Raw genomic sequence first — 25980 nt, forward strand, 5'->3', positions numbered from 1 at the left:
TCCTATATATGATTTTCAGATACGTAGATGGTCTTTTCACTTTATTAATAGCAGCCCTTTTGATACAGGAAAGTTGTTAGTTTTAATGAAGTCCAGTTTAATCTACTTTGTTGTTGCTTTTTGTTTTTTTTTTTTTTGGTGTCATATCTAAGAAACCATTGCCAAGTCCAAGGTCATGAAGTTTTACCCTTACCTTTTCTCCTAAGAGTTTTATAGTTTTAGCTCTTATATGTAGATCTTTGTCCACTTGCAATTATATTGTCTTTATTTGTAGTAAAATTATTTTTTATTTTGAAAACTATTGGAAATATAAATCATCTGTATAGCTAGTTAAGAACTCCCATTTAACAGTGAAAGAGTAAAGGTATCAAGCTGTAAGTCTAAAAGTCAATGTTCAAATCTTATTTCTGCTACCTGTAAACCTCATGTCACCTTGGGCAAATTATTTAATCTGTTTTAGATTCCTCGTGTATAAAGTACAGCTACGCGTACTCACTTTGGTTCTATCAGAGTTATTTGGATTAAATGAAATAAAAAATGTGAACAGTTTTATAAAATGGTGCTAAACAGGCTGGGCGTGGTGGCTCACACCTGTAATCCCAGTACTTTGGGAGGCCAACGCGGGCAAATTGCTTGAGGCCAGGAGTTCAAGACCAGCCTGACCAACGTGGCAAAACCCCGTCTCTACTAAAATTACAAAAATCAGCTGGGCATAAGGGCACACGCCTGTAATCCCTGCTATGTCGGGAGGCTGAGGCACGAGAATCACTTGAATCCAGGAGGCAGAGGTTGCAGTGAGCTGAGATTGTGCCACTACACTCCAGCCTGGGCTACAGAATGAGACTCTGTCTCTAAAAAATAAAAGTAACATAAAATGGTACTAAACAAATGTAAAGTACCTGATACATTTTTACAGTATTTAAATCAATCTTTGTAACTTAAGCTAAATAATTTTACTTGTTTGCTTATGAATATTCTTAGGAAACAGAATCCAATTCACTGGAAGCTAGCTAATGTAGAGAATTATTCCCGCATGAGACTTAAGCTGGTACCGAATTATAATTTCAAAACCCATGAGGAAGCTAGTGCCTTGAGAGATAATCTGGGTGAGTTCCAATGACCGTTTAATTATTTGATGAAGATAATGAGAGTGTTCTTGGGGTTGATGATTGTTATTTCATTGTTTTAAATGTGTTTACTTATGAAGGAAGGGTGGCATTTTATAATTAATATTTAAATGACTGTATGTTTTTAGTCCTGTTACATTTGGCCTAAATCCAAGGTAATTTAATACTTCCATTGCTTTTAATTTCTAAAAGAAAAAAACTTTAATTATAAAAGTATACTGTACTTCATATCAACTGTTATGTCTCTTGCAATGAAACAGTGTTCTTTTCTCTTAGTTTTTTTGCTCATCAAGACTGAGGCTAATACTAATGTTAGATAGAATTCTTAGCAATCCTTTTCTTTTCTTTTTTTTTTTTTTTGAGACAGAGTCTCACTCTTGCCTAGGCTGAAGTGCAGTGAAGCAATCTCAGCTCACTGCAACCTCCACTTCCTGGGTTCAAGCAATTCTCATGCCTCAGCCTCTGAGTAGCTGGGACTACAGTCACATGCCACCACACCTGGCTAATTTTTGTATTTTTTAGTAGAGATGGGGTTTCACCATGTTGGCCAGGCTGGTCTCCAACTCCTGACCTCAAGTGATCCTTCCACCTCTGCCTCCCAAAGTGCTGGGATTACAGGTGTGAACCCCCGAACTCAGCTAGAATTCTTAGCAATATTTTATGCCTTTTATTATAACCTATTTTTATAGAGCTCTAGACCCTTAGTATCTTAGATTGGTCAATGCCTTTTTCTAGAAAAAAAAAAAAACTACTTGAGGTCAGGAGTTCAAGACCAGCCTGGCCAACATGGCGAAACCCCGTCTCTACTACAAATACAAAAAATTAGCCAGGCATGGTGGTGGGCACCTGTAATCCCAGCTACTCAGGAGGCTGAGGCAGGAGAATCGCTTGAACCCGGGAGGCGGAGGTTGCAGTGACCTGAGATCACGCCACTGCACTCCAGTCTGGGCAACAAGAGCAAAACTCTGTCTCAAAACAAACAAAAATTTAGCCTGACGGTATTTCAAAACAGATCTTAAGGGGTTTCTGCAACTCTTTAGGAAGCCCTTCCTTTATAACTATCTCACTTGTCATCTCTCCCTTTTTTAAGATAGGTCTGTGAAATACCCCAAAATGTTGTTTATCAAGAATCATTAGGCCTGCATGGTGGCTCATGCCTGTAATCCCAGCACTTCGGGAGGCCGTGGCAGGCAGATCACCTGAGGTCAGGAGTTCGAGACCAGCCTGGCCAACGTGGTGAAACCCTGTCTGTACTAAAAATACAAAAATTAGCTGGGCATGGTGGCGGGCACCTGTAATCCCAGCTACTCTGGAGGCTGAGGCAGGAGAATCACTTGAACACGAGAGGCAGAGGTGGCCGTGAGCCGATATTGCGTCATTGCACTCCAGCCTGGGTAACAAGAGCAAAACTCCTTCTCAACAACAACAAATCATTGGTAGTCATAGGCATATTATGTTGTAGTTTTAGATGGCATGAGTACCAACTTTTAGATGTTATTTTTAAACTACTTTTATTTTTTTGAGACTGGGTCTCCCTGTATTGACTAGGCTAGATTGCAGAGACTTGAACATGCCTCACTGCAGCCTTGGCCTCCTAGGCTCAAGCAATCCTTCTGCCTCAGCCTCCTGATTAGCTGGGACTACCAATGTGTGCCACCATGCCATGCCCAGCTTTTTTTTTTTTTTTTTTTTTTGGTAGAGACAAGGTCTCACCATGTTGCCAGACTGGTCTTGAACTCCTGGGCTCAAGTGGCAATCCTTCCACCTCAGCCTCCCAAAGTGCTGGGATTATATACGTGAGCCAGCATGCCTGGCAAGATCTTATTTTTTTTAATTGCCTTAACATAAAATGAATGAATGGCCAAAACATAAAATGAATCAAGAGAGCCCATGATGCTTGCCATTTAGAGTCTTACATTTTGAAATAAATCAGATACGGTAAGTGATTTTCCTTAATTCAAAATAATGGCCCTGTCCATGATATAAACACTAACTTTGAGTGTTATCTTACATAGCAATAGCCAATTGTGTATAGCTTTTTCTCTGAAAGAATCTTGTATCCTCTTCTGTAAGTATCTTTCTCTACTCTTTGAGATGTAACTATCATTAACACCCAACAAACATCTTTTGGTAAATGACCTTAATAGTTACTTAAGGAATAGTGTTCCATATTATTTTCTTGACTTTTGCCAAGAAATCTCCTTCCATAAAGTTCCCTCTGCTTTTTCTTCTCCTTCTCACCCCTCTGCACATGCACACAGATGTAATTTTATGTCCCTTCTTAGTCTTATTGTTCTTTTTGTTTGTTTTTCTCACTTTAAAAATTTACTACAAGTATAATAGTGACAATAAAACTGTACAGAAAAAAAATTTATATATTTCAAGGTGAAATTGGAAATCATAACAAATGGCATCAGTCTTTAAAATCTTTAAAGTTCTTTGACGTATACTTCAGAATTAACTGCAAAATGTTTTACCTACTCCTTAGTTTTGTCTATAGAGCATTTTCATTAACTGCCAGAATTCATGGTATTCTTTTTTTTAAATATTATCTTGTTTTGTTTTACTTACCCCAGTACTGCTTTTTATAAGCAACCCATTGCAGATGTATAGAATAGTGTTTTCATTATGGGCTAACCTGCAAAGCTAACCATGATTTAAAATATTATTTTGGATGGAAAAATCCATTATTAATTTCAAACAGCTGACTTATGAAGCATCTTTTGGAACACACCCACTTGTAAATTAGGGAATTTGAAGAGTCAAAAAGAATATATTCTTAAATGTATCAGTAAAAATATTTGGTTTGTAGTGTGGGCAACATAGTGATAAAATAAAATGTTTTGTAGCCAGGTGGCACATACTTGTAGTTGGAGCTACTCAGAGGTGAGAAGATCGCTTGAACCCAGGAGGTCGAGGCTACAGTGAGCCACGATTGTGTCAGTGCATTCCAGCCTGGGCAACAGAGTGAGACCTTGTCTCAAAAAAGAAAAAAAGTTTGGTTTGGCTAGGTGTGGTGGCTCATATCTGTAATCCCAGCACTTTGGGAGTCCAAGGAGAAGAGTCACTTGAGCCCAGGAGTTGGAAACCAGTCTGGACAACATAATGAGACCTCATCTCTACAAAACAAATTTTAAAAGTCAACTGGGTGCAGTCATGCGCGCCCATGATCCCAGGTACTTGGGAGGCTGAGGTGGAGGATTGCTTGAGCCCAGGAGATTGAGGCTGCAGTGAGACATGATTGTACCACTTCATTCCAGCCTGGGCAACACAGTAAAACCCTCTCTCCCAAAAAAAAATTTGATTTAAGAAATTTTTTTTTGTCCGTAATTCTTTATTAGACATGCTGTTTTCTGATTGACAAATTTAACAACTTATTTTTAGTCCTCACCCTGCTTCCATTGTTTCTGAAGCATTTAGTGGTTATCCTCTTCTGTAAGTGTATTTCTTTCCTTCTTTCTTTTCCTGTTTGTTTGTTTGTTTTGTGAGACAGGATGTCACTCTGTCCCCAGGCTGGAGTGCAGTGGTGCAGTCACCACTCATTGTAGACTTGAGCTCCTGGGCTCAAGTGATCCTCCTGCCACAGCTTCCTGAGCAGCTGGTACTATAGATGTGTACCACCACACCCAGCTAGTTTTTTAATTTTTAAATTTTTTTTGTGGAGACAAGGTCTCCCTCTGTTGCCCAGGTTGGTCTCGAATTTCTGGGCTCAAGTGATCCTTCCACCTCAGCCTCCCAGAGTGCTGGGATTACAGGCATGAGCCATCTCACTCAGCCTGTAAATATATTTATTTCTTAGCTCTGCTGTTTAACCTCCTACTTTTATACCAACTTTTAGTCTTTTTTTCTAAAACTGTTTTCCTGCACACTTTTAAATGATGATGTTCCCAGATCCATTGCTAGCATCTTGCCTTTACCTGTGCTTTTCCTGAGTGATCTCATGGCTTCCCCACTATATATGTGATGCTGCTTTCCCATCTGTATTTCTAGAGTTCCTTTTGAACTCTAGAAGCTGCCTGTTGGGATACCTGTTCCACAGTCTCCTTATGACATTTCTGAAACTGAATTTATTCTCTTTTCTCGTATGTGTATTCCTTACCCTAGTTTCTGCTTCTCTTGTATCTGGTATTATAGTTATCAGTATCTCCATATATTAGCTGCTGAAATTAAAATCCATATTATCCATGAGTCTTTCCTCATCTCTCTGAAATCCCTACATATAACAGCTCTTTAGGTACTGTGTCCTGTTGATTCTATCTCTTACATAACCTTTGAATGTTTTTCCTTATTTTCATTCCCTTTGTTATTGCCATGGCTTAGCTTGGTGCTTTCTCCAAACTTACAGTAGCTTCCCAGCTGGCCTCCTTGCTGCAGTCCATCCTTCATTCTCCATCCTTCACCAATCTTCCATCAGATTTTCAATTCATACTGTTAACAGGATAGTACCATACATCTATATAAAGTTGATTTCCTATTTGTATCAGACTACCTAGGCTTCCTTCTTTTCACTTTTTACTGCATTGTTATGTACTTCGTTAATTAAATGTTTTAATGATAAATTAGACCTCATGAAAAAACATGTTCAGTAGAAATAGTTACTAACTTGTTCTAGGGAAAAATGTGAATCACTACTTCCCAATATAGAAGACGGTATGATCAAACAGATTTACGCAGAAAAATGCAACTGTACATTAGGTTGATTCATCTTATGTCTGAGCAACGGTATCATTTGAGAAGCTAAGGGAGGATTTGTCATCTTTATAGTGTTTTGTTATTTATAGTTACTTGCAGTGTTGTGTTATTTATGTATTTTATATGAATTATTTTTGCCATAAATGAAATGTCTTTATTCATAGTTAAGTGTGTTAATTTTTTTCAGTCCTATAAATTATTCATATATTTGTATTACAGTTCTTATTTCAATCAGATAGTTGGAAGGTAAATATATAATAGTAGCTATCATTTACATTTAATGTGTACCAGATGTTTCACATGTATTACCTTTCATATGCCTAACAACCTTGTGATGAAGTCTCCATTTTACAATTTAGAAAACATACATTCAGAAGGGTCATATGGCTTACTAAATGGCAAAACTAAATTTGAATCTAGGTTCACCACTTCATAGACCATGTTCTTTTCATTATACCAGACCTGCCTTTTTGCAGGATGTTTAGTTTATAAAATACATTACATGTATTGCATATATATGCCTCAGAATTATGTATTAAATTCCTTGTGGTCCAGAAAGTAAACACTTTTGCTCTTGGTCTGTGTATTATTTCCCGATTAAAGACAACTTATCATATATTCTTTCTTAGTTTTGCTTTAGTACAAATGCATGTTAAAAATAGTTCTATTACATTAATACAATTAGAATATTTCTTCCTTTGACTTAATTATTGTCAACCTTTAGAATTAAATATAAATTAAGAGAATACTTGGCCTATTTCTGAAACAAATAATACCATTATTAAAAATAGATACTATTATTTTTAAAACATTTATTCTTTTTACCTTATGAATAGTAGTTGTCAAAATCACCATCAAACATCAAGGATTACTCTAAATCAAAGTACCATCTTTACTTATATACATATTGTTATCATCTAACAGTCAGGAACATAATTAGCAGTCAGAAATTACAGAAGGGCTATAATATTTTTTTTACTTTATGTTTAATAGATATTTTGTGTTTAAAACAGGTATCCAACACTCACAGCCTTCCAGTGATACATTGCTTTTGGAAGTAGTGAAACAAGTAAAAGTTAGTGATATGGAGGAGGATAAATTAGACCTTCCTGAAGAGGATATATCAGCTAGAGTAAATGTGTACGTATCAATATTTAAAATTATTTTGTTCTGAGAAAGGGGATTGCAAAATCGTGGAAAAGATTTGCTTGAAATTCTAACGCCACGTATTTTCAGGGTCCAACAGTTAATGCTGTATCAGCTGTTAGGATTTTTATCAGTACTGAGATTATTGAGGAAGGCTTCTTAGAACTGGGATAACATGAAACTAGACCTTGAAATTAGAAAGTATTTAGAACTGTATGATAATGAAGGCAATACATTGAATTTGTGAGATTCAGCTATACCTGTGTTCAGATGGAAATGTACAGAACAAAATATAAACTGTTAAGCAAAAGAAAGAACATTATAAAGACAAAAGCAGAAATTCGTGAAAGAGAAAAACAGAAAGATTAAAAACATCGAAGCCTGGTTATTAAAAACAAACAACAGGCCGGGCGCGGTGGCTCAAGCCTGTAATCCCAGCACTTTGGGAGGCCGAGACGGGCGGATCACGAGGTCAGGAGATCGAGACCATCCTGGCTAATACGGTGAAACCCTGTCTCTACTTAAAAAAAAAAAAAATACAAAAAATTAGCCGGGCGACGAGGCGGGCGCCTGTAGTCCCAGCTACTCAGGAGGCTGAGGCAGGAGAATGGCGTAAACCCGGGAGGCGGAGCTTGTAGTGAGCTGAGATCCGGCCACTGTACTCCAGCCTGGGTGGCAGAGCAAGACTCCGTCTCAAAAACAAAACAAAACAAAACAAACAAACAACAAACTAACAAAAAGCAAAAACACATAAACCTGTAGCCGGACTGATTAAAAGAAAGACAACATAAATTGCCTATATTAGGATTGAAAGAGGAGATGATGCCACAAATAATAAAATGATTGAGAATAATACTAATGATTTTATGCCTCTAAGTTTGACAGCTTAGATGAAACAAATGCTTTGAAAGATGCAAATTACCCAGCCTCCCTCAAGAAGAAACAGATAACCTGAAAAGCCTTAGATACATTTAAAAATGTTTAATTTGTACTTCAAAAACTTTCTTTAAGGAAATGTAAAATATATTAATTTCCTCATCTCCTCTTTGTGTTACTGCTGTCATACATATTATATTTCTTTGTGTAAGTTCAGCAATACAGTTTTATAGTTGCTGTTTTATGCAGTTATCTTTAAATGAATTATAGGAAGAACACAAATGTATGTTATTAATACTTTATTTTATGTTTGCTACATAATTATCAAGTATCATACTTGTGCACTTTATTTCTTTGTGTGTGCATTCGTTTATCATCTGATAAAACTTCCTTCCAGCCTAAAAGATTTTCTCCAGTTTTTTTTTGTGTGTTTTTTATGTGTGTGTGTGTTTTTATTTGTTTGTTTTTTGAGACAGGATCTTGCTGTGTCACCTCAACTGGAGTGCAGTGGTGTGATCACAGCTCACTGGAGCCTCCACCTCCTGGTCTCAAGTGATCCTCCTGCCTCAGCCTCCTGAGTAGCTGGGACTATTGGCACACCACCATGTCTAGCTAATTTTTAAATTTTTTTGCAGAGACAGGGTCTCACTGTATTGCCCAGGCTGGTCTCAAACCCTTGGGCCCACATGATCCTCCCATCTTGGTTTCCCAAAGTGCTTGGATTATAGGCCACCAGAGAGTGAGCCGCTGCACCCAGCCCTCTAGTATTTCTAATAAGGAAAGTCTGATTGCCACAAACTCTCCTTTTGTTATCCAGGGAGGTCTTTATTTTTGTTAATCCAGATATATCTCACAAACATAAAATTTACCATTTTTAATGCACACAATTTAGTGGGATTTTTTAGTGTTTTCACAAATTTGTACAACCATCCCCACTGTATAATTCCAGAACATTTATATCACCCCAAAAGGAAATCTTGTACCTTTTAGTGGTCGGTCCCAGTTTTCCCCTTCTCACACACCCTGGCAACCACTAATTACTTTGTCTCTGTGGATTTGCCTACTTTGGAAATTTTCTGTAACTCCTACAATTTGTGTCTGGCTTATTTTCATTTGGAATAATGTTTTCAAGATTCATTCATGTCATAGCATATAAGAGTACTTTATTCCTTTTTGCGGCTGAATAATATTATAAATAATTTTCCATTTATAACCATTTATGGTTGTCCAAAATATGGCTAATCACATTTTGCTTATCCATTCATCAGTCAGCATTTAGGTTGTTTCTACTTTTAGGCCATTATGAATAGTACTTCCATGAATATTCCTGTACAAATTTTTGTGCAAACATAAGTTTTTAGTCGTCTTGGATATCTACCGAGGAGTATAATAGTTAAATCATATAATTCTGTTTGAACTTTTGAGGAATTACCAAACTGTTTTTTACAGGGACCTCATCATTTTACATTTTCACCAGCAATGTATGAGTGTTCTGATTTCTCCACATCTACCTCAACTCTTGTTATTTTCCTTGTGGGTTTGTAAAAATTCATTATAGCCATCCTGTATGGTTTGAAGTCATATCTATCTTATTTGCATTTTCCTAGTACCTAATAATGTTGAGCATCTTTTCATGTGCTTGTTTGCCATTAATATATCTACTTTGGAGAATATCTATGCAAATCACTTGCCCCCCCACCTTTTTTTTTTTTTTTTTTTTTGAGACAGAGTCTCACTCTTGTCGCCCATGCTGGAGTGCAGTGGCGCGATCTCAGCTAACTACGACCTCTGCCTCCCAGGTTCAAGCAATTCTCCTGCCTTAGCCTCCTGAGTAGCTGGGATTACAGGCGCCTGCTACCATACCTGGCTAATGTTTGTACTTTTAGTGGAGACAGAGTTTGGCCGTGTTGACCAGGCTGGTCTCGAACTCCTGACCTCAGGTGATCCGCCCACCACGGCTTCCCAAAGTGCTGGGGATTACAGGCGTGAGCCACCATGCCCGGCCTCGTTCTTTTTTTAAATGTTTTTAATTTCTATCTCTTTATTGATAGTCTCTATTTGATTAGCTTATTGCTATACTTCCCTTTATTTCTTTAAACATTGTTTCCTATTGTTCTTTTGATGTATTTATGATAGCTACTTTGAAGTCATTGTTAAATTGAACATCAGAGGTCTGCCAGAGACAGTTTCTTTTTATTGCTTTTGTGTTTATGGCTCATACTTTCCTTTTTCTTTGTTTTCTCATAATTTTTGTTAGAAACTATACACTTTTGGTAACAAATTGTAGCCAATCTGGCTTCTGATCTCCCTCTGTTATGGTTGCTACTGTTGTGATTTTGTTTGTTTGTTTACTTTCCTGAACTAATTCTGTGGAGCCTGTTTTAACCTGCTGTGTGTTGCCAGTGACATCTCTATTCATTGGGTTTTGTTTTGTTTTGTTTTTTGTTGTAAAACCTGGCCTAGTAGGGATTGTCTGTGGGTCAGCATACCTTGGTGGTCAGTCATTGGTTAGAGGTTGTCTTTAGCCCCCCGATCCAGCTGAATGCTATAGCTGAGGCTGAGGCAAGAGGATCACTAAAGGGCAGGAGTTTGAGACCAACCTGAGCAACATAGTGAGACCCTCTCTCTAAGAAAATAGGCCAGGCGGGCTGGGTGCAGTGGCTCACGCCTGTAATCCCAGCACTTTGGGAGGCCAAGGCGGGCGGATCACGAGGTCAGGAGATCGAGATCATCCTGGCTAACATGGTGAAACTGCATCTCTACTAAAAATACAAAAAATTAGTCGGGCGTGGTGGCGCGCGCCTGTAGTCCCAGCTACTCGGAAGGCTGAGGCAGGAGAATGATGTAAACCCAGGAGGTGGAGCTTGCAATGAGCTAAGATCGCGCGGCTGCACTCCAGCCTGGGCGACAGAGCGAGACTCCGTCTCAAAAATAAAAAATAGAAAATAGGCCAGGTATGATGGCTCACGCCTGTAATCCCAGCACTTTGGGAGGCCGAGGCAGGTGGATCACCAGGTTAAGAGATTGAGACCATCCTGGCCAACATGGTGAAACCCTGTCTTTACTAAAAATACAAAAATTAGCCAGGTGTGGTAGCGGGCGCCTATAGTCCCAGCTACTCAGGAGGCTGAGGAAGGAGAATTGCGCCAACTCAGGAGGCGGAGGTTGCAGTGAGCTGAGATCGCTCCACTGCACTTCAGCCTGGGTGACAGAGCAAGACTCCATCTCAAAATAAATAAATAAATAAATAAAATAGCCAGGCATGGTGGTGGTGTGTGCCTATAGTCTTAACTATTGGGAAGGCTGAGGCAGGAAGATCCTTTGAGCCCAGGAGTTGAAAGCTGCAGTAAGCTATGATCACACCACTACGGTGTATCCTGGGTGACAGAGCCAGACCCTACTTCTAAAATAAACATATAAATAAGCAAGACCCACCCCACCCCCCATCTCTAAAATAAAAGATCCAGTAAGACTGCCATCTTTCGCCAGTGGATCTGTACATCACTTAGGGATTACATTTAAAGTTCATGATTTATATATCTGCCCTAATGTGAGTTTTGGGGGGTTTTGTTTTGTTTTGATTCATTGATTGATTGATTTTTTTTTTTTTTTTTTGAGATGGAGTCTTACTCTCAACTAGGCTGGAGTGCAGTGGCACGATCTCAGCTCACTGCAACCACTGTCTCCCAGGTTTGAGTGATTCTCGTGCTTCAGCGTCTCAAGTAGTTGGAATTACAGGCGTGTGCCACTACACCCAGCTAATTTTTTGTATTTTTTGTAGAGAGGGGTTTCACCATGTTGGCCAGGCTGACCTCAAACTCCTGATCCCAAGTGATGCTCCCACCATGGCCACCCAAAGTGCTGGGATTACAGGTGTGAGCCACTGTGCCCAGCCTGATACTTAACTTTCTATGTTCGTAAAGCCACATATTCAGCCAAGAATGAGTAGCTATGTCCCAAATATATGATTTGTTTACATTATGAACTACACATGGTAAATCTTTCTTTGAAGCTTATTTTAATATTACAAATTGAGGGCCAGGCATGGTGGCCCTCAATTTGTCAGCACTTTGGGAGGCCGAGGTGGACAGATCACTTGAGTTCAGGAGCTCCAGACCAGCCTGGGCAACATGGCAAAATTCCATCTCTACCAAAAATACAAAAAATTAACTTGGCGTGGTGGTGTGCGCCTTTGTTCTCAGCTACTTGGGAGGCTGAAGTGGGAGGAATGCTTGAGCCTGGAAGGTGGACGTTACAATGAGGCAAGATTGCACCACTGCACTCCAGCCTCGGTGTCAGAGTGAGACCCCATCTCAAAAAATGGGTGTATTAAAAATTGACTAGATTCAGTAGTATTCTTTGGTGGCATAATCAGGATTTTTATTTATATTAATTCAGTAATTTTTTTAGATTTCCTTGATTATTTTCAGGGTACTAGGGAGGGGCAGTTATATAGGGAACTATACTGGTAGATATTCAGTCAGCTTTTTAATTGGGATTTTTTTTTTTTGAAACGGAGTTTCGCTCTGTCGCCCAGGCTGGAGTGCAGTGCGTGATCTCAGCTCACTGCAAGCTCCACCTCCCGGGTTTACGCCATTCTCCCGCCTCAGCCTCCCGAGTAGCTGGGACTACAGGCGCCCGCCACCTCGCCCGGCTAGTTTTTTGTATTTTTTTTTTTTAGTAGAGATGGGGTTTCACCATATTAGCCAGGATGGTCTCGATCTCCTGACCTCGTGATCCGCCCATCTCGGCCTCCCAAAGTGCTGGGATTACAGGCTTGAGCCACCGCGCCCGGCCTAATTGGGATGTTTTTTCTTTCTTTGATGACTAGTGAATTTAATGGATGTCAGACTAATTTTTTTACACTGAAAAACCAAAATACTTTTTGTCATCTAATATAAATAACTCAGACTATTTACTTTTTTAGGGTTACTCATTGCACTATTTATCACTGTAAATATTAGTTATTTCAGTGTTTGGAAAAACATTCTTTCCAGTAATTATATTTTTAAAAAGAAAAGCTTAGGCCGGGCGCGGTGGCTCAAGCCTGTAATCCCAGCACTTTGGGAGGCCGAGACAGGCAGATCACGAGGTCAGGAGATCGAGACCATCCTGGCTAACACGGTGAAACCCCGTCTCTACTAAATAAAAAATACAAAAAAATAGCCAGGCGAGGTGGCGGGCGCCTGTAGTCCCAGCTACTCGGGAGGCTGAGGCAGGAGAATGGCGTAAACCCAGGAGGCGGAGCTTGCAGTGAGCTGAGATCGCACCACTGCACTCCATCCTGGGCGACAGAGCGAGACTCCGTCTCAAAAAAAAAATGACATGACCAATATTGCCTTATTTTTCAACTGTCCTCTGCTAGTTATTTTACAGGGTCACTGTGTTTTATTATAATGGGTCGTATAAAATAAGGATGTAAAGCTTATTTTTAATGAAACTGAATCATTGAGTAATAAAAATATTTGGACACTGTTTAAGTAATTTGATATGCAGAATATTTCTTGAGGGTAATTCAAATATTCTTTCCTGGACATTAATTTAACAGATAACTGATTTATATTTGAGGCCAGGCACGGTGGCTCATGCATATTATCCCTGCACTTTGGGAGACCAGGGTGAGTGGATCCCTTGAGCTCAGGAGATCGAAACCAGCCTGGGCAACATGGCAAAACCCCATCTCTACAAAAAATATAAAAATTAGCTGGGCATGGTGGCATGCACCTGTATTCCCAGCTACTTGGCGGCTGAGGTGGGAGGATTGCTTGAGCCCAGGAGGCAGAGGTTGTGGTGATTGAGCTGACATTGTGCCAGGGCAACAAGACCTTGTCTCAAAAAAAAGTAAAAACAGAGATATTTATATTTAAATATGGTATTTTTTTCTATTTAAGAAAAATAAATGGTTAGATTTTTCTGTTTATTGGCTTTTTGTTTTTACAGTGATGAGAAAGAAGAACAGGATCAAAAAGAAAAATTGGTATTGATGGAAGACTGTGAACTCATTACAATAATTGATGTAATTCCTGGCAGATTAGAAATCACTACTCAACACATTTACTTCTATGATGGCAGCATTGAAAAAGAAGATGGTGAGGAGTTCTGGAAAAAATGATTTTTGCTGTTCAATAATTAAGTATCCAATTTATCAATCATGAATGAGAAGAAAGCAGTAAGACAGAACTGTGTATCATATAAAAGGAGAAATGGAAAGTCAGTATGGGGTTAAATTTGTTACTCACCAAGTGGAAGGGAATGCTTTTTAAAAATTATCAATGCATTTTTAAGGGTTTGGCTAGAGGCAATTGCTCTAAACTTAACAGTGTTTATTATTATTATTATTATTATTATTTTGAGATGGAGTTTCATTCTTGTTGCCCAGGCTGGAGTGCAATGGTGCGATCTTGATTCACTGAGCCCTCCGCCTCCCAGGTTCAAGCAATTCTTCTGCCTCAGCCTCCCTAGTAGCTGGGCTTACAGGCATGTGCCACCATGCCCTTCTAATTTTGCATTTTTTTTTTTAATAGAGACAGGGTTTCTCCATGTTGGTCAGGCTGGTCTCGAACTCCCGACCTCAGGTGATCTGCCCACCTCAGCCTCCCAAAGTGCTAGGATTACAGGTGTGAGCCACCATACGCAGCCTAATACAGTCTTCATTTTATCATACCTTTGTATGTGTACTTATTCCTATAGGCTTCTTATGTCATCCTTTATGTGATAATAAAAGAATGATTAAATCTAAGATACCAACATACAAAGAAAAGGAAAACTGTTTCTGAGGTGTATTCAGAATTATCTTGCATTCTAATGGGAAGGCAGTAGAATAGTTATAGAACTTTAAAATAATTTTGAAAGAACTAGTTTAAATATCCAACACATTTAACAAATGATTTATATAGTATAGAAATTGAATTCCTTTTTCCTAAAACCTTTTGTCAAGAACTAAGAGGTATTTTCTACATAGCATGAGTAACTTTATGTGGTATATCAGTCACAAGATTTCTTCTGTTTTCAGGAGTAGGTTTTGATTTCAAGTGGCCTCATTCTCAAATTCGAGAGATTCACCTCCGGCGTTACAACTTAAGAAGATCAGCCCTTGAGATTTTTCATGTTGACCAGTCCAACTACTTTCTCAATTTCAAAAAAGAGGTATGTACTGTGGTTTCAGGAAATCCCAAAATACTGACTTTAAATACCTTTCCAGCTAGTGAGCACTAATGGAACTTTGGGCTGTATTCTTTTGTCAAGACAAAATGTTAGAGGAAAAAATATATACTTTGGGGGCTAATCAGTGTGTGAATTTTTGTTGAGATTTACTTATGTTTGAGTTTTGGGGAAGTTCAGTTTTTATATATATGGCTAGATAAAGTAGAATTTTCAGTGCCTCATTACATTCACTTGTGATGTAATATACAATATGTTAGCTATGAGTAGATTTAGTAAATTAGATTGGTTTCAAATTCAAAAATAATGAGGAATCTGTTTCTTCTAGGAATATAGTAAATTCTTAAGTAATGTAAGTTGTTAAGTGCGTATGCTCTAAAGCCAGACTACCAGAGTCCAAGTACTGTCTCCACCACTAGCTATGTAAGCTTGGGCTTGTTACTGAGAATGCTTGGGCCTGTCCTTCCTTCCCTCTCTCATTCACTTGAGGTCAGACATGTATTACAGTTTGACAACTCTCCCCACCTTGCATAGCTCTCCCATTTTCTCTCGCAGGCATCTCCTCTAGTAAAATACTTGCATTTTAATTCTATCTTGGCATCTGCTTTTCAGAAGACTCACATTAGCACACACAATAACTAATTTTCCATTCTTCCGTGGAACCCAGGTTTACTTATTGATGATTTGATTAAGATGTTTAAAGACCATTCTTCTAGTTTTACAAAAGGAAGTCTTTTTACTGTTACAAGAAAGTTTTCCTTCATAGGAAAATACAAAGCATGTGTTTTATGGAAAGCTGTGTCATATAATTAAACTAAGTCTGCTCCTGCTAAGTACTGGGTGTTTGTATAACTTTATTGTCTTTAAAGCATATTTGTATAAAGTATCTTATCTTTATAACAACCATGAGATTAAATGTAGCAAATTTGGCCAGACACAGTGGCTCACGTCTGTAATCCCAGCACTTTGGGAGGCCAAGGTGGGTGGATCACCTGAAGTCAGGAGTTCAAGACCACCCTGGCCAACATGGTGAAACCCTTTCTCTACTAATAATACAAAAATTAGCCAGTTGTGGTGGCACATAACCTGTAATCCCAGCTACCTGGGAGGCTAAGACAGGAGAATCACTTGAACCTAGGAGGCAGAGATTGCAGTGAGCCAAGATCACGCTATTGCACTCCAGCCTCAGCAACAAGAGTGAAACTCCGTCTCCAAAATAAATAAATAAATAATAAGGCAGATTCTGGCTGGGTACGATAGCTGACACCTATAGTCCTAGCACTTTGGGAGGCCGAGGCAGCTGGATCACTTGAGGTCAAGAGTTTGAGACCAGCCTGCCCAACATGGTGAAACCCATCTCTACTAAAAATATAAAAATTAGCTGGGCACGGTGATGCACACCTATAATCCCAACTACTCGAGAGGCTGAGGTAGGAGAATTGCTTGAACTCTGGAGGCAGGGGTTACAGTGAACCGAGGTCACGCCAGTGCACTCTAGCCTGGGTGACAGAGTGAGACTCCATCTCAAAAAAAAAAAAAAAAAGGCAAATTCCATTATTCCTTTTTTAATAGTTGAAGAAACTATAAGTGAATTTTATAATTTTGCATTTGTATAGCCCTGAATAATTCACAGTAGTATAAGGATAGATATTATGTTTAATTTACAAATGAGACTAGTAAATTAATTTATTTGCCAAGATGATTAGTAAATTGCAGAACTAAACTTGAAGTATACTTGAGCAAGTTTTCTAATTCAAAGTCTAATAATCCTTCCATGATACACAATAACTTTTGTAAAACATACGTGGCTTGATTTCAGCAAGTACAATAGAGAAATTAAAACCATAATCTACTGTTTTTATGAAATGTCCAGAACAGGCAAACCCATAGAGACAGAAATTAGATTAGTAGTTGTCAGGGAATCGGAAGGAGGCAGAATTGAGAAGTAGCTGTTTGTGACTATGGGATTTCTATTTGAGGTGATAAAAAATTTCTAAAGTTAGATAATGGTGATAGTCACACAACTGTTTGAATATAGTAAAAAAAAAAAAAAAAAAAAAAAACACTGGGGCCAGGTGTGGTGGCTTACACATATAATCCCAGCACTTTGGGAGCTTGAAGTGGGAGGATCACTTGTTGCCCAGGAGTTTGAGATCAGCCTGGGCAACATGGTGAAACTCCATCTCTATAAAAAATGTAAAAATAATTATCTGGGCAGTGGGGGCACGCACCTATAGTCTCAGCTACTCAGGACGCTGAGATGGAGGTTCAACCTGAGCCGGGAGGTCCAGGCTGCGGCGAGGCAAGATCACACCACTGCACCCAGCCTGGGCGACAGCAACTGTCTCAACAAAACAAAACACACAACATTAAGTTGTATGCTTTAAAAGGGTGAATTGTCTCTCAGTACAGCTATTGTAACTACCATAATCTTCCAAGTTTGTCTTGATTCATTTTTAAAGTATAAAATGCTGTTTTTTATAGGTTAGAAACAAAATATATAGCAGACTGTTGTCACTTCATTCTCCAAATAGTTACTATGGAAGCAGATCACCACAGGAGTTATTCAAAGCATCAGGATTGACACAGGTAGGAAATTGTAATAGTCTGTAATGAACTGTTCTGCTCTTCATTTTAAGTAAGACTTGACTTCTTCTGATTATTTTCCTTTGATTTTTACAACTACTGTTCTTCCATTCAGACTGATCTTTTGAATTATCTTTGAATCTTCCTTGGTTTCCCTCACACAGACAGCGCCCTCCCTGCCATCTTCTGTATCATTCAGTTCATGGGTATATCTGTCAATAATTTTCTTTTTAAAAAATAGGGCTGGGTGCAGTGGCTCACGCCTGTAGTCCCAGCACTTTGGGAGGCTGAGGCGGGCGGATCACCTGAGGTCAGGAGTTCAAGACCAGCCTGGCCAACATGGTGAAACCCCATCTCTACTAAAAAATACAAAAAGTAGTCAGGCGTGTTGGCAGGCGCCTGTAATCCCAGCTACTCAGGAGGCTGAGGTGGGAGGATCACTTGAACCAGGGAGGAGGAGGTTGTGGTGAGCTAAGATTTGAGCCACTGCAGTATAGCCTGGGTGACAGAGCAAGACTCTCTCTCAAAAAAGAATAGTAATAATAATAACATGAGTTTTTAAATCTTAATAATAAAAATAATCAATGCATGAGGTTTAAAAAAAAAAAAAAAGGAAGAAAGGGCCTGGAAAGGGCCAAAAAATGCCAATTCTCCTACCAGCCAAAGTGAATTAATGCTCTCATGAATTATATCCTTATTTATATCCCCATGTCACTTGGATTTGTGCTGCCAGCATGCAAAAGAAAGCCATTGTTTTGGCTTTCCAGGACTGTTCATAGTCTCTTAATCAGGGTCTTTGCCTCCTGGCTCTCTCCTTCCTCCCGCATACACATTAATCTTTCTTAAGTGTTGCCCTTATTCAAGACCCATCAGCAATTCTTTACTATTGCCAGTGAAAAAAGTTTTATTTAATAAAGTACATTTCCTGTTGCCTCTGCAGTAAATTTTATTCTTTAAGTGCTGATCCCTCCACTTGGCACTCAAGAACAATTGGGCTACACCTAAGTATCCTCTGAGGATAATTAATGTAATGTTTCACTAAAATAGTTGGATAGTTTTAATATATCAAGATAGTATTTTTTAATATGCATACTTATGAAAATTTCAATTTGTAACAAAAATTTCAAAGTGGAACAGTCCTTCTAAAATTCAAAATTTTAGGCCAGTTGCAGTGGCTTACACCTGTAATCCCAGCACCGAGGCAGGTGGATCACCTGAGGTCAAGAGTTTGAGACCAGCCTGACCAACATGGTGAAACCCTGTCTCTACTAAAAATACAAAAAATTAGCTGGGCGTGGTGGCGGGCACCTGTAATCCCAGCGACTCAGGAGGCTGAGGCAGGAGAATCACTTGAACCTTGGAGGCAGAGATTGCAGTGAGCCAAGATCATGCCATTGCACTCCAGCCTGGGCAACAAGAGTGAAACTCTGCCTGCAAAATAAAAAAATCATTAAAAAATGAAATAATAAAATAAAATTTGAAATTTTAATCCACTTATTCTGGGCATGGTGGCTCATGCCTGTAAACCCAATGCTTTGGGAGGTCAAGCCAGGAACATCACTTGAGGCCCAGAGTTTAAGACCAGCCTGGGCAACAAAGCAAGACCTCATCTCTACAAATAGTTTAGAAAATTAGCCGGGATAATAGGGCATGCCTTTAGTCCTAGCTGCTTGGGAGGCTAAGCCGGGTAGATTGCTTGAGCCCAGGAGCTTGAAGCTGTAATGAGCTATGATTGCTTCACTTCTCCCCAACCTGGGTGACAGGAGTGAGACCATTTCTCTGAAATAAATAAATAAAATAAAAATGTTAACGTATTCAAGTAAAATATTTAATTGAAGAAAAGACAAGTCTTTTTTTTGTTTTTTTTTTTTTTTAGGAAAGAATTTTTATCAAGACCTTCTAGACTGTGGTATAAGATTTATGTTGAATTTTCTCTTCCTTTTTTAGAGACGAATATTTTAAAAGAAGTAAATTTAGGAAACATATATTGATGTATCTCCCTGTTGTACCTTTTTTTTTTTTTTCTGGCCCATTCTTGGTATTGTCAATAATACCTACCAATGTCTAAGAGATGTAGATTTTTAAATTTTGATATTGCTCTTTTTTTGCCGTCTAGAAATGGGTAAACAGAGAGATATCAAATTTTGACTACCTCATTCAAATAAATACAATGGCAGGACGAACCTATAATGACCTTGCACAGTATCCTGTGGTAAGTTTTGTTAAACCTTATAAATGTAGAATTGCCCTACATTTTTATAAATCACAGAAGTGTATATATAATACTTATTTTTTATTTAAAAAGTATAAAAACCCTTTGGCCTTTCTGTATGTTTTCTACCCAGTTATTTTCAACAAGTATATAAGCATGAAAAGTAATTTAAGTAAAATCCTTTTTTCTTTAACTTCATTGAAAATATCCAGTGAGGCCGGGTGCAGTGGCTCATGCTTGTAGTCCCAGCACTTTGGGAGGCCAAGGTGGGTGGATCACCTGAGGTCAGAAGTTTGAGACCAGCCTGGCCAACATGGTGAAACCCCATCTCTACTAAAAATACAAAAATTAGCTGGGCATGGTGGTGCACACCTGTAATCCCAGCAACTCGGGAGGCTGAGGCAAGAGAATTGCTTGAACTCAGGAGGCAGAGGTTGCAGTGAGCTGAGATCATGACACTGCACTCCAGCCTGGGCGACAGAGCAGGACTTTGTCTCAAAAAAAAAAAAAAAAAAAAGAGAGAAAGTAAAATATCCCAGTGGAATTATAGGAAATAATGCTTCTGGTTATTGAACTAAAGATGAGTGGATATTTACAACAGGGAAAAAATATTTTTAGAGACTATCCCTTTTTGTCTTTAGATAACCATTTGATATTAGATATGAGGATATTAGCTTCTCTAGGAAGGAATGTCTAAATTGTAAATTATGGCTCTTTTAGTTTCCCTGGATTTTACAAGATTATACTTCAGAAGAATTGGATCTTAATAACCCTGCAGTATTTCGAGATCTTTCCAAACCAATTGGGGTAGTTAATGAAAAAAATGCCAAAGCTACGCGAGAAAAGTAAGTACTTCTTATTCCTTTTGAAAAATACACATTGCTTCTTTGAATTTGTATTGATTTTTTGCTATGGCCAACCAAAATTTTTTTTTTTTTTTGCCGTATTACTACTTTTGATAATCAGAGTCTGAGCATTACTTCACTAAGTTTTCTTGAAAATATCTCGGTTGCCCTTCGGAAGTCTTGACTATACTTGTGTTGATTTCCCTTCATCACCAAATTTAAACTGATATTGCTCAGAATTTCTTTTTACCATGTAATAAGTATGTGCTAAAGAGTAATAAATTCTTGAAATTTTTCTTCCCAGATGTTTCAAACTTTATAACTTAATAATCAAACATATTAAAGTATCTGTCTAATATAATATTTGGGTAGATATACAACTTATACTGATGTGTTTTCAGTAATAATGTGAATAAAGAAGAGTGAATGTGTGGCAATTTAGAACATGTCATTTTGACAAGAAGAAGAAAATTTTATAGTTCTGTTTATGAATCTACCCTGTCAATTTCTCACAGTTAATTTTTTCGAAGCAAGCTGCCCACAGGCAAAAGAATAACCTGATTTTAATGTCCCTTTTTCTCCCTGTGAACTTAGGGATGACTTTTGAGATTTGAATTCTAATAATAAGGACAAAACTATTTTACAAATTAACTTAGTTATAGATTGATATGAAAGTAGATGGTACTTTGTTTTCCTACTTTTTCTTTGCAACCTTCTCTAGGATTTTTACGATGTTTAATATTTGATTTGATTTGATTTACCAGTGGAACTTTGCTGGGTATATATGTATACCATCACTGCCATTAGTCAAACTTTTTTTTCTGATAATAACCGTAAGAAGATTTTGTAATTTTTTAAAACAGTGTTCTACAGGAAATACTCATATAAATAACTTATTTTATTGGTAATTAAAGATACAAATTGTTTTACATTTTAGTGGTACATTTTTGCATAGATACAAATGGCTTTGAACTGAAAACTTTTTTATTCCCCTGAATATTGATGATTAGTATATAAAAGGAAATTGGCCCCAGCTTAATGAACCCATTACTATTTTGGTTTTTGAAATTCAGTGTTTATGGCCTACAAAAATCTTTTATTCTTATTTAGATTTTATACACACTAATTCAGATGTCACCATTCAGACCAATTACGCATGTATCAGTGATAGACCTCGAAGAATCACTATATATCTTTTGGTAATAATCTGGTTTAGGCCTTTTTCCTATCCACCATCCCTTTTTTATTTTACCTTTAGGTTTCTAGGTATTAATTTTCACAATTCTTGACTGGTTCTTCCTTTTTTTTTTAATTTTTCCTGTTACGTTGGCCACAAAATGATGTCTAATTATCACAGTGCTTTATACTAGCAAAAAACAAACAAACAAAAAAATACAAGGAAACAATCTTAAGTGTCTAAAAAGTAAAGAAATAGTTAAATTGTGGTACATCTATACAGTATTATGTACCTGTTAAAAATAGACTACTCAGTCATTTGGAAAGATGTCTGTAGAAAATTGTTAAATGAAAAATATAAGTTATGAACAATATATATAGCACTTTTATGTAAAATAAAAATTTGTATATTAATTTATACATTAGGATAGATAGATATTCACCAAAAAAATTAGTGTTAATTATCTCTGGGACATGGAATCATAGTTGATTTTACGTTTCTTCTATCTTAATTCTGTTTTCTAATTTTTCCTACAATGAACATGTATTATTATTGCATAATAAAAACTATTCCAGGCTGGGTACAGTGGCACACACCTGTAATCCCAGCACTTTGGGAGGCTGAGGCAGGCGGATCACGAGGTCAGGAGATCGAGACCATCCTGGCTAACATGGTGAAACGCTGTCTCTACTAAAAATATAAAAACTTAGCTGGGCGTGGTGATGGGCACCTGTAGTCCCAGCTACTCGGGAGGCTGAGGCAGGAGAATGGTGTGAACCTAGGAGGCGGAGCTTGCAGTGAACCAAGATCGTGCCATTGCACTCCAGCCTGGGTGACAGAGCGAGTCTCTGTCTCAAAAAAATAAATAAATAAATAAAATAAAAACAAATAAAAACGATTCCAGAATTAAGTATTTATGATATTTTGTTGTTCAGAAAAAAGTATTAAGGAATAAAACTTTTTTCATTTGCCAGTTAATGATGATATGAATACAGAGTTTGATAATGAGGCATATGAAGAAGGACGGACTTTTTAAAAATTTCATCAGAAATTTTGTGTTTGTGTTTTCAGAAATAAAATACAAACTTATGCCCCCTTATGTATTTTATTATTGTGGTTATAAAACTTTAGGATTTTTTTCCCCACAGATATGAAAATTTTGAGGATCCTATGGGAACTATTGATAAGTTTCACTATGGTACTCACTATTCAAATTCTGCGGGGGTCATGCACTATCTTATTCGTGTAGAACCATTCACCACCCTCCACATCCAACTTCAGAGTGGAAGGTATGTTTTCAGTAAAAAAGCTGTTTTTTTATGACTATATGTTAGTGTTGAAAACTGTTTGCCTTCATGTCATGTACTGTGTAACATGTCTTTTTTTATTCTCCTGTATTAAATTTTGATTCAGCTAAAAATAGATAAGCTAGTTTGAGAATGAGTCACTCCAACTGACTCACACAGTGACTTAAGGAGCATTCCTTTTTCAGTGTTATTCCAGTGTACCTTTGTGATTCTTACTGTTTTGAGGAATCTATCAGAGATTTATAATTAGATCTGATTTAGAGCTAAATCTAAGGCATCACCAGAGAGTCAAACCAAGCCAATGCCTATGCCTGTGCAGTCCTAAAAATATGTATCATGAGGAATGGAAGGAGGAGCAATAAGAGACTCTTATATTATTGCAGCAGCTCAAACAAGTCTTTGTACCACTGTATTTACACTGTGGGTCTTATAACTTACCTATGTTGTACATTTTCCTAATCCTATGGAAACCAGCTTTTCCATGAATCTTCTGTTCCTCAATAAATCCTCCACATAGCTCCCTATTTATACATGTTTTGTCTCCATGTTGCCTTATTCTTTAACAACCATTTTGCCTTTCATACCCAATCCAGGGCTACGTAAATATTGCCTGTTCTGTTCTCTTTCCATGTAGCTTTTATCTCTCACAGTTAGCCTGGGTTCCTTATTTCTGTCTATGTACAATGAGGCTTGGCTTTCAAGAAGAGACTCTGGCTCTAAGATCACTAAACATCCCCAGATTTTACCTGTACCATGTAACCTTTGATGGTGACCTTTGAAGTATTATACAGTCTATTTTTGAAGCTTTGTAAAAATTCATTTAGACATAAAATTATTAAAAGCTGAAAAGACCCAGTTATACTTTATTGGATCTTTTTTTTTTTTTTTTTTTTTGAGACAGAGTCTCACTCCTTTACCCAGGCTGGAGTGCAGTGGTGCAGTCTCAGCTCACTGAGATGTGTGTGGTGTGGTGCACCACCACACCCAGCTAATTTTTTTGTATATTTGTTAGAGATGGGATTTTGCCAACATTGCCCAGGCTGGTCTTGAACTCCTGATCTCAAGTGATCCACCCACGTTGGCCTCCCAAAGTTCTGGGAGTACAGGCATGAACCACTGTGCCCTGCCATACCAGATTAATTTATAACCAAAAAGTGGAAACAAACCAGCGTCCATCTACTGATAAATGAATAAATAAATGTGATATATCCATACAATGGAATATTATTATTAAAGTATCAGATAGAAGATACTTTTCTCTTCATAAGATGCAATAAAGTAGGCCAGGTATGGCAGCTCACACCTCTAATTCCAGGCCAAGGTGGGTGGATCACCTGAGGTCAGAATTTCGAGACCAGTCTGGCCTGGCGTGTTCAACATAGTGAAACCCCATCTCTACTAAAAATACAAAAAAATTAGCCAGACATGGTGCACGCCTGTAGTCCTAGCTACTCAGGAGACTGAGGCATGAGAATTGCTTGAACGTGAGAGGCAGAGGTTGCAGTGAGCTGAGATTGTGCCACTGCATTCCAGGCTGGGTGAAGGAGTGAAACTATCTCAAAAAAAAAAAAAGATGCAATAAAGTATCACTGGGTCTTTTCAGCTTTTAATAATTTTATGACCAAGTGATTTTTTACAAAGCTTCAAAAATAGATTGTGTAATGCTTCAAAGGTCACCCTCAAGAAAGTAAAAACTGGCCAGATATGGTGGCTTATGCCTTTAATTCCCAACACTTTGGGAGGCCAGGTCAGGTGGATCACTTGAGCCCATCAGTTTGAGATCAGCTTGGGTAACAAGGCAAAACCCCATCTCTACAAAAAATAGAAAATTAGTCAGGTGTAGTGGTGTGCACCTGTAGTCCCAGCTACTTGGGAGGCTGAAGTGGGAGGATAGATTGAACTCAGGAGGTCGAGGCTATAGTGAGCCATGATTGCACCACTGTACTCCAGCCTGGGTGGCACAGCAAAGCTCTGTCTCAAAAAAAAAAGAAAAGAAAAGAAATGAAAACTATATCTGATAAAGGACTTGTATATTTGTACCTAGAGTATATAAAAAACCCTTACACTCAAGGTGAGGTGACACACACCTATAACTTCAGCTACTCAGGAGGCTGAGGCACAAGGATTACTTGAGCCCAGGAGTTCAAGTTCAGCCCGGACAACATAGAGAGACACCCATCTCTATTACAAAAAAAAAAAAAAAAGAGGGAGGGGGAAGAGCTCTTATATCTTAATAATAAAAGGACAACCCAATGAAAAAATAGACAAAGGATCTGAATAAACATTTCTTAAAAGGAGATATGCAAATGTTCAATAAACACATGAAAAGATGCTCAACAGCATGAGTCATCAGGGAAATTCAAATCAAAACCACATCGAGATGCCACTTCATACCCGTTATGATAGTTATAATAAAAAAGACAAATAATAACTAGTGCTGAAGAGCATGTGGAGAAATTGGAACCCTTATAAATAAATACTGCCAATGGGAATGTAAAATGGTGCAACTTTTGTGGAAAATAGTCTGGCAGTTCCTCAAAAGGTTAAATATAGAGGGCTGGGTGTGGTGGCTCACACCTGTAATCCCAGCACATTGGGAGGCTGAGGTGGGCAAATCACTTGAGGTCTGGCATTCAAGACCAGTCTGGCAAACATGGTAAAACCCTGTCTCTACTAAAAATACAAAAATTATCTGGGCATGGTGGTGGGTGCCTGTAATCCTAGCTACTCTGGAGGCTGAAGCAGGAGAATTGCCTGAACCTGGGAGGCAGATGTTGCAATGAGCCGAGATCATGTCATGCACTCCAGCCTGGGAGACAGAGCAAGACACCATCTCAAAAAAAAAAAAAAA

The 25980-nt window shown here is 38.1% G+C and overlaps 1 protein-coding gene across 2 annotated transcripts in view; it reads left to right on the forward strand.

The window, feature by feature from the left end:
- NBEAL1 (neurobeachin like 1) overlaps positions 1 to 25980 on the forward strand; it is a 220591-nt gene that overhangs the window by 146110 nt on the left and 48501 nt on the right. For both annotated transcript variants that reach the window (XM_026454600.1, XM_026454601.1), the window contains 8 exons: positions 982 to 1106; positions 6833 to 6959; positions 13782 to 13930; positions 14854 to 14987; positions 17487 to 17591; positions 19705 to 19800; positions 20521 to 20645; positions 22971 to 23111. In XM_026454600.1, coding sequence (XP_026310385.1) covers positions 982 to 1106; positions 6833 to 6959; positions 13782 to 13930; positions 14854 to 14987; positions 17487 to 17591; positions 19705 to 19800; positions 20521 to 20645; positions 22971 to 23111 — 1002 coding nt within the window. The remainder of the gene's footprint in view (positions 1 to 981; positions 1107 to 6832; positions 6960 to 13781; positions 13931 to 14853; positions 14988 to 17486; positions 17592 to 19704; positions 19801 to 20520; positions 20646 to 22970; positions 23112 to 25980) is intronic.

This window comes from Piliocolobus tephrosceles, chromosome 11, assembly GCF_002776525.5.
Source record: "Piliocolobus tephrosceles isolate RC106 chromosome 11, ASM277652v3, whole genome shotgun sequence".
Lineage (NCBI taxonomy): Eukaryota > Metazoa > Chordata > Mammalia > Primates > Cercopithecidae > Piliocolobus > Piliocolobus tephrosceles.